Source organism: Lepidochelys olivacea, assembly GCF_965140295.1.
Source record: "Lepidochelys olivacea isolate rLepOli2 genome assembly, chromosome: 10".
NCBI classification, from domain to species: domain Eukaryota; kingdom Metazoa; phylum Chordata; order Testudines; family Cheloniidae; genus Lepidochelys; species Lepidochelys olivacea.
In genome coordinates, this window is record NC_140420.1 from 34,406,660 (window position 1) to 34,416,143 (window position 9,484).

The 9,484-nt window shown below is 50.5% G+C and overlaps 1 protein-coding gene across 1 annotated transcript in view; it reads right to left on the bottom strand.

Annotated features, from left to right (window-relative positions):
• CORO7 (coronin 7) overlaps window positions 1–645 on the bottom strand; it is a 205,703-nt gene extending 205,058 nt beyond the window's left edge. Inside the window, exon 1 of the mRNA XM_084640902.1 lies at window positions 513–645. Within this exon, the coding sequence (XP_084497028.1) occupies window positions 513–572 (60 nt within the window). The 5' untranslated portion in view covers window positions 573–645. The remainder of the gene's footprint in view (window positions 1–512) is intronic.
• Between the last annotated feature and the right edge of the window lie 8,839 nt (window positions 646–9,484).

Here is a 9,484-nt window from a genome sequence, read left to right on the forward strand (position 1 = left end):
CCCCCGTCATCCCAGGTTGCATGGTCAGGGAGGGAGATAGAGGGGAGGGGACAAGGCACTTTGGGGGCCACCCAGCCAACCCAGGGTCATGGGAGGTCAGAGCCCCTCAAACTGCATCACCCAGCTCTGCCTGGCACCTGCACCCGGGAGCACCGGGAAAGGAGCTCCAAGGGGGGAGCCATGTGCCCTCTACCCCACAAAACCTGTGGGGGAGGGGATGGAAACGGACCACCAGGGGCCAGGGCAGGGTGGGAGACATGGGGTGGGGGCCAGGGAGCCTCCGGGGCTGGCCCCCCCAGAGCAAGGCACGGGAAGCAGGGGTGGTCCCTTAGCGTGGGGTGGGGGAAGCAGGGGAGAGGGGCTCGGGGAACCAGAGAGGCGGGGGGGAGGTCGTGGGGTCCCGGGGGCCGGGCTGGGAAACCGCGGGTCCCCAGGGCCCCCCCGAGCCGAGGCGGCAGGCGAGGCGGGGCGGGGCGCACACTGCGCGGCCGGCCCTGCCCCACCGGACTCACCTCCTTGCGGGCCGGCTTGGCCGCCGCATGCCGGAACCGGGACGCCTTGAAGCGGTTCATGGTGCCGGCTCGAGCCTCTCGGCGCCGCTTCCTCCCGCGGGCGCAGGCGGCCACCGCCGCGCCCTCCCCTAGCCGGCAGCCCCGCCCCCGCGCCAGGCCCCGCCCCTACTCCGCCCCGGCCCCGCCCCTGTGCCTGGCGGCGCCCCTTCTTCCAACGGACCCCGCCCCTGCACGTGGCCACACCCCTCCTTCCCACGGGCCCCGCCCCGGCCAGGCCCCGTCCCCACTCACAATAGGCCCCGCCCCTGGCTGTGGCACAGGGGGTTGTGTGATGCTCAGGGTGCAGCTCCCCTGCCCTGCCCCTTGGTTGGGTGTGCCCCGGGGTGCTGCCTGCTAACCGTGCCCAGTGCTGTGCTAATAGTGGGGACAGGAGCCCGCCTGAGCGAGGGCAGCCTCCAGCAAAGCTCCGCTCTGACCTGAGCTGCAGGAGGGGATGTGCCCTGCATGGGGTCTTGGGCCCATGACTGCAATGGGGCTGCTCTGGGAGGCTGCAGGTGCAGGTTCCATGGTTTCCCTTCCCTGTCCCAGCCAGCAAGGGGCAGTAGGGTAAGGTGCCACCAGCCTGGGCATGGCCTGGTCAGCAGGGGTTCATTATTTGCCCCTTAGATCACTCCTGAGTTCCACTCCTTACATGACCAGACAAGAATAGACAAGGGCTCCAGACTTCGGCTGACCAAAGCCAGACAGCTCATTAATAAAACCAGTTCTCGTCATGCTCTGATTGTGGATGAGGCCTTGTGTCAGGGGGGCTTGCCCAGGGGCTGGAGAGCTTGGGTCTAAGCCAGCGCTGTTGCAAGAGGAGACTCCCCTGAGAGGAGTCAGGTGTTGTCAATGTAAAAGGCAGCTGGAAGCGCCAAGGTTGTGTGCACATATAGAGGTAGGCGAGGTGTCTGCAGAGTGGAATACGGGCTTTGTGCATGGCAGTTGCATTGGAGGTGGGTATGAACTATGGAGCTAGTACAATGGACGTTGCGTTTGTGACCTTAAGGTCTATTTGAATTACTTTAGGCTACGGACCCCATTTCAGGGGAGGGCTGGTGATAGCCTTGGGAGGCTGTGTGCTGCTCCTGAAGAAAGGGAACAGAGCGAGAGCCATGTGGAAATGTGTTTGGCCACGAGGGGGTGCCAGGCAAATGGCCACCCTGCTAGAGGCCTCCTATTGTACTTTTACGGACCCATGGCTGGATAGTTCCCTTGGTTGTGAATTAGTACAGCCTTAGCCATTTGGTGTCTCGGTGACACGTGAACCTAGGGATGGGCAGGAAGGGGAGTGCCAAGCTCTCTGCATGTCAGAGGTAAGGCACGCACTAGAGATCTACTCCTTCATGGACAAGGTCTTGATATGAATCTTGAGATATGATGAATAGGGTGTGATATACAGCAAATAGAGAGGGTATAGGAATCCTTGTGGTATATATGGACCACCCCACAACATCACAGACCCTCTATAGTGGGACTGATCCTGGAGTTGCCACTCTGAAACATCTTCCATATGCTCATAAATGATAACTTTGTTTCATTGAGTGGCTTACAACAGGGTGTACCCATGCAAGGGGAGTCATTCTGGATTTTTGGTATGATGGGAGATGCTTCAATCGTGTTCTGATCACAAGCTACTCCATTCTGAAGTCAGGGCCTGTCAAGGTTCCTCCCCCACTCTGAACTCTAGGGTACAGATGTGGGGACCTGCATGAAAAACCTCCTAAGCTTATCTTTACCAGCTTAGGTCAAAACTTCCCCAAGGTAACAAATATTACCCCCGTTATCCTTGGAATGGCCGCTACCACCACCAAACTAATACTGGTTACTGGGGAAGAGCTGTTTGGACGCGTCCTTCCCCCCAAAATACTTCCCAAAACCTTGCACCCCACTTCCTGGACAAGGTTTGGTAAAAAGCCTCACCAATTTGCCTAGGTGACTACAGACCCAGACCCTTGGATCTTAAGAACAATGAACAATCCTCCCAACACTTGCACTCCCCCTTTCCTGGGAAATGTTGGATAAAAAGCCTCACCAATTTGCATAGGTGACCACAGACCCAAACCCTTGGATCTGAGAACAATGAAAAAGCATTCAGTGTTTTACAAGAAGACTTTTAATAAAAAATAGAAGTAAATAGAAATAAAGAAATCCCCCCTGTAAAATCAGGATGGTATATATCTTACAGGGTAATTAGATTCAAAAACATAGAGAACCCCTCTAGGCAAAACCTTAAGTTACAAAAAAGATACACAGACAGAAATAGTTATTCTATTCAGCACAATTCTTTTCTCAGCCATTTAAAGAAATCATAATCTAACACATACCTAGCTAGATTACTTACTAAAAGTTCTAAGACTCCATTCCTGTTCTGTCCCCGGCCAAGACGACTACAGACAGACACACAAACCCTTTGTTTCTCTCCCTCCTCCCAGCTTTTGAAAGTATCTTGTCTCCTCATTGGTCATTTTGGTCAGGTGCCAGCGAGGTTACCTTTAGCTTCTTAACCCTTTACAGGTGAGAGGAGCTTTCCCCTGGCCAGGAGGGATTTCAAAGGGGTTTACCCTTCCCTTTATATTTATGACACGCCCCCCAAATCTCAGCTAGGGTGAAACACTGGCTGGGATTTCTTCCTGGAGCTCTAGGAAAACAGAGTTAATAAGACACATGCATCTCTAAATATACTACCAAGTACATAAAGACTAACAATATTTTCCACATCTCAAGGACGATTTTAACCAGTTGATTCTGGGAAATTTTCACGGGAGAGTGCATCAGCTACTTTATTAGAAGCTCCTGAGATGTGTTGGATGTCGAAATCAAAATCTTGGAGAGCTAAACTCCACCGAAGAAGTTTTCTGTTAGTTTCTTTGACGGTGTGAAGCCACTTTAGTGCAGCATGGTCGGTTTGCAGGTGGAAACGCCGTCCCCAAACATATGGGCGTAGCTTTTCCAGAGCGTAGACAATGGCATAACATTCTTTTTCAGTGACTGACCAGTTGCTTTCCCTCTCAGACAGTTTTTTGCTGAGAAACACTACAGGGTGGAATTCTTGATCAGGTCCTTTCTGCATTAAAACTGCTCCCACACCACGCTCGGATGCATCTGTGGTTACTAGGAACGGTTTGTCAAAGTCTGGGGCCCTTAGTACAGGGTCAGACATGAGTGTCGCTTTAAGCTTGTTAAAGGCCTTCTGACACTTTCCGGTCCACTGAACAGCATTTGGCTGTTTCTTTTTGGTTAGGTCTGTCAGTGGGGCAGCGATTTGGCTGTAGTGCGGTACAAATCGTCTGTAATAACCGGCCAAGCCTAAGAAGGATTGAACCTGTTTCTTTGACCTTGGGACAGGCCACTTTTGGATAGCATCCACTTTGGCCTGTAGGGGGCTGATAGTTCCTTGACCCACCTGGTGTCCAAGGTAAGTCACTCTGTTTAGGCCTATTTGACACTTCTTAGCCTTAACAGTTAGTCCTGCCTCCCTTATGCGCTCAAGGACTTTTTGTAGATGTTCCAGGTGGTCTGCCCAGGAATCCGAAAATATGGCCACATCGTCAAGGTAGGCAACTGCATATTCTCCTAATCCCGCTAGGAGACCATCTACAAGTCTTTGGAAAGTGGCGGGTGCATTTCGCAGCCCGAAAGGGAGTACATTAAATTCATACAGCCCGAGATGTGTGATGAAGGCTGACCTTTCCTTGGCAGATTCATCTAGCGGTACCTGCTAGTACCCCTTGGTTAAGTCCAAGGTAGAGATGAACTGGGCCCTTCCCAGTTTCTCTAATAGTTCATCTGTGCGTGGCATGGGATAGTTGTCTGGGCGAGTTACAGCATTTAGCTTACGGTAGTCCACGCAAAAACGTATTTCCCCATCTGGTTTGGGAACTAGAACCACTGGAGATGCCCATGCACTTTCAGAGGGGCGGATTACACCCATCTGTAACATATCCTGGATCTCCCGTTCTATAGCAGTTTTAGCTTGAGGAGACACCCGGTAAGGTTGGACCCTAATTGGGTGAGCATTACCTGTGTCAATGGAGTGGTATGCCCGTTCAGTCAGTCCTGGGGTGGCTGAGAACGTTGGCGCGTAGCTAGTGCACAGCTCCTGGATCTGCTGTCGCTGCATACGCCCAAGGGTCATGGAGAGGTTCACCTCTTCCACACCACCAGCACATTTCCCTTCGTAGTAGACACCTTCAGGCCACTCAGCGTCGTCTCCTCCCTGGGCTGTAAACTGACAAACCTTTAATTCTCTGGAATAAAAGGACTTTAGAGAATTAATATGATACACCTTAGGCTTTCGGTTGGAGGTGGGGAATGCTATGAGATAATTAACAGCTCCCAGGCGCTCCTGGACCACGAATGGCCCTTCCCACGATGCTTCCATTTTATGGGCCTGGAGCGCCTTTAAGACCATGACCTGGTCTCCTACTTTGAAGGAACGCTCTCTGGCATGTTTATCATACCAGGCTTTTTGCTCTTTTTGAGCATCCTGTAAGTTTTCTCTAGCAAGGGCTAAAGAGGTTCGGAGGGTGTTTTGTAGGTTGGTTACAAAGTCCAGAATGTTAGTTCCTGGAGAAGGTGTAAATCCCTCCCATTGCTGCTTTACCAACTGCAATGGCCCCTTAACCTCACGGCCATATACAAGTTCAAATGGAGAAAACCCTAAACTGGGATGTGGTACAGCTCTGTAGGCAAAGAGCAACTGCTGCAATACTAGGTCCCAATCATTGGAGTGCTCATTTACGAATTTACGTATCATGGCCCCCAAAGTTCCATTAAACTTCTCCACCATGCCATTTGTTTGATGATGGTAAGGAGTGGCAACCAAGTGATTTACCCCATGAGCTTCCCAAAGGTTTTTCATAGTTCCTGCCAGGAAATTAGTCCCTGCATCTGTGAGGATGTCGGAGGGCCAACCTACCCTGGCAAAAATGTCTGCTAGTGCCTGGCACACACTTTTAGCCCTGGTGTTGCTTAGAGCTACTGCTTCCGGCCATCGGGTGGCAAAATCCATGAAAGTCAGTATGTACTGCTTTCCTCTGGGTGTCTTTTTCGGAAAAGGACCCAGAATATCCACAGCTACTCGCTGAAATGGAACTTCAATGATGGGGAGTGGCTGGAGAGGAGCTTTGACCTGGTCTTGGGGTTTTCCCACTCTTTGGCACACCTCACAAGACTGGACATAGGTAGAAACATCCTTGCCCATTCCCTCCCAGTGGAATGACCCCCCCAAACGGTCTTTGGTCCTGTTCACCCCAGCATGGCCACTAGGGTGATCATGGGCTAAGCTCAAGAGCTTGGCCCGGTATTTAGTTGGAACTACCAACTGTCTCTGAGGATGCCAGTCTTCCTGGTGTCCCCCAGAAAGAGTTTCCTTGTATAAAAGTCCTCTTTCTACAACAAACCTGGATCTATTAGAAGAGCTGAGAGGCGGTGGGTTGCTCCGTGCCGCCGTCCAAGCTCTCTGGAGGCTTTCATCTGCTTCCTGTTCGGTCTGGAACTGTTCCCTTGATGCTGGAGACATCAGTTCCTCATGGGATTGTGGACCTAGGCTTGGTCCCTCTGGAAGCGATATAGGGGATGGAGCTGTTTCTGTTGACTGTGAACCGCTCTCCGCTGGTGCACTATGTTGGGATTCAGGCTCCGGCTGAGCCTCTTGTGTAGGGTTATCGGCTGCTGCCAGTTCAGGTTCGGTGGGGCCCTCTGGTGTTGAGGTTGCAAGTACTGGATTCAGTGCTGACACGGGGTCTGGTGTTGGTTGTTTGGCTGGTTCCGGTTCTGGGACTGGTTCCGTCTGGGTCTCTGGGACTGGATCCACTACTGCTGTTGCAGACATTGGCCTGGGGTCCAGGTCCATCACCTCTGACTGGGTCCTGATAGAAGTTTCCGGAACAGAGCTAGGCCTCACGGCTTGTTTAGCCTGGTTGCGGGTGACCATTCCCACCCTCTTGGCCTGCTTCACATGATTGGCCAAGTCTTCCCCCAACAGCATGGGGATGGGATAATCATCATAGACTGCAAAAGTCCACATTCCTGACCAGCCCTTGTACTGGACAGGCAACTTGGCTGTAGGCAAATTGAAAGAGTTGGACTTGAAGGGTTGAATCGTCACTTGGATCTCTGGGTTGATTAAATTGGGGTCCACTAAGGAAGCATGGATAGCTGACACTTGTGCTCCGGTGTCCCTCCACGCGGTGACCTTCTTCCCACCCACACTCACAGTTTCCCTCCGCTCCAAGGGTATCTGGGAGGTATCTGGGCCTGTGGACCTCTGGTGTGATTCCGGTGCAATGAACTGTAACCTGTTGGGGTTCTTGGGGCAGTTGGCCTTTACATGCCCCAGCTCGTTACATTTAAAACATCGTCCAGCTGACGGGTCACCGGGGCGAGGTGGGTTGCTGGAGAACGGGGTGGTGGGACGATAAGGGGTCTGGAGGGTTCTTTGGGAGGTAGGTGGGGCTTTGGGCGGCCCCCGGTAATAGGGTGTGGTCTGGGGTGGTCCCTTCTGGTCTCCGCTCCAACTGCGACCAGTTTTCTTCTTCTCTGCCACCTCCACCCATCTGGCTCCAATCTCTCCTGCCTCAATTACAGTTTTGGGTTTCCCATCTAGGATGTATCTTTCTATTTCCTCAGGAACACCCTCTAAGAATTGTTCCATTTGCATTAGGAAGGGCAAATTTACTGGAGATTCAACACTTGCTCCTGATATCCAGGCATCCCAATGTTTTACAATGTGGTAGGCATGTCGGGTAAATGACATGTCTGGTTTCCACCTTAGGGCTCTGAACCTCCGACGAGACTGCTCGGGTGTTATCCCCATTCTGACTCTCGCCTTGGATTTAAACAGTTCATACTTGTTCATGTGTTCTTTAGGCATTTCAGCTGCCACCTCAGCTAAGGGTCCACTGAGCTGCGGCCTCAGCTCTACCATGTATTGGTCAGTAGAGATGTTGTACCCAAGGCAGGCCCTTTCGAAGTTTTCTAAGAAGGCCTCAGTGTCATCACCTGCCTTGTAGGTGGGGAACTTTCTGGGATGGGAAGTGGTACCTGGAGAAGGATTGCTAGGGTTTGTTGGTATATTCTGCTGGGCCTTTATCCTCTCCATCTCCTCCACATGCTTCCTTGCCTCCATTTCCCTCTTGTGGGCAGCCTCCTGTACCTCCTTCTCCAGCCGCATGAGTTCTATCTGTCTTTCATGTTCCCTTTGTTTTTCCTCAGCCTGAAATTTGGCTAATTCCAGCTGTAGTCGAGCTGAGGATTTGGCCATTCTAACCTCTCTGTTTTTAACTAACTTTACACCCGAGGTTTAGAAATAAACAAACAAAACTTGGCTGTAAAATTTTGCTGTGCTGGAATAGAATACCTATTCTCTGATAGTGATTGTCAGCCTACAGAAAAAGACAATTCCCTTGTCTCTGCTCTGGGCCCAAATTAAAGCAAAAAACCTCCAACTACTTGGAAAACTGCTTACCCAGCCCAAAGAAAAAAAAAATTTCTTTTCAAACCTGTGCTCCTTGTAAAACAAAAAAAAAAAAATCAAAATCCTAAAAAAAAACCCTGCCACTTTTGTCTCCAGGCAAATGGGTAGAGCACACACCCCCTATTTACTTTTAGGAAGAAAAGAAAAAAAAAAAAACCTCTGGGTTGGAAGACTGTGAATTTCCCTGCAGGAGTTAAGTACCCTGCCTCCAGGCAAGAAAACCTGCAATTCACAAGATAATCCCCTTTTGTCTCTGCTTGGCCACAAAGCAGAGAGAAACCAAGCTGCTTTCAGTTTCAAAGCTGCCTTCTGGACTTCCTAAAAATTCCTTTTTAAAATCTGTATTTCTAGTTCAAAAAATCTCAACTGGATCTCAAAATGATTTCAGGTTAATCCCACCACTGTGCCACCATGTCAAGGTTCCTCCCCCACTCTGAACTCTAGGGTACAGATGTGGGGACCTGCATGAAAAACCTCCTAAGCTTATCTTTACCAGCTTAGGTCAAAACTTCCCCAAGGTAACAAATATTACCCCCGTTATCCTTGGAATGGCCGCTACCACCACCAAACTAATACTGGTTACTGGGGAAGAGCTGTTTGGACGCGTCCTTCCCCCCAAAATACTTCCCAAAACCTTGCACCCCACTTCCTGGACAAGGTTTGGTAAAAAGCCTCACCAATTTGCCTAGGTGACTACAGACCCAGACCCTTGGATCTTAAGAACAATGAACAATCCTCCCAACACTTGCACTCCCCCTTTCCTGGGAAATGTTGGATAAAAAGCCTCACCAATTTGCATAGGTGACCACAGACCCAAACCCTTGGATCTGAGAACAATGAAAAAGCATTCAGTGTTTTACAAGAAGACTTTTAATAAAAAATAGAAGTAAATAGAAATAAAGAAATCCCCCCTGTAAAATCAGGATGGTATATATCTTACAGGGTAATTAGATTCAAAAACATAGAGAACCCCTCTAGGCAAAACCTTAAGTTACAAAAAAGATACACAGACAGAAATAGTTATTCTATTCAGCACAATTCTTTTCTCAGCCATTTAAAGAAATCATAATCTAACACATACCTAGCTAGATTACTTACTAAAAGTTCTAAGACTCCATTCCTGTTCTGTCCCCGGCCAAGACGACTACAGACAGACACACAAACCCTTTGTTTCTCTCCCTCCTCCCAGCTTTTGAAAGTATCTTGTCTCCTCATTGGTCATTTTGGTCAGGTGCCAGCGAGGTTACCTTTAGCTTCTTAACCCTTTACAGGTGAGAGGAGCTTTCCCCTGGCCAGGAGGGATTTCAAAGGGGTTTACCCTTCCCTTTATATTTATGACAGGGCCCACCCACAGTCCTGATCTGGCGGAGGACCTGCAGGGATGATCTCACCTCGAGACTGATGGACTGAAACGGATCTGCCCAGGGACAGAAATGTGGACTGCCTGGGGGGA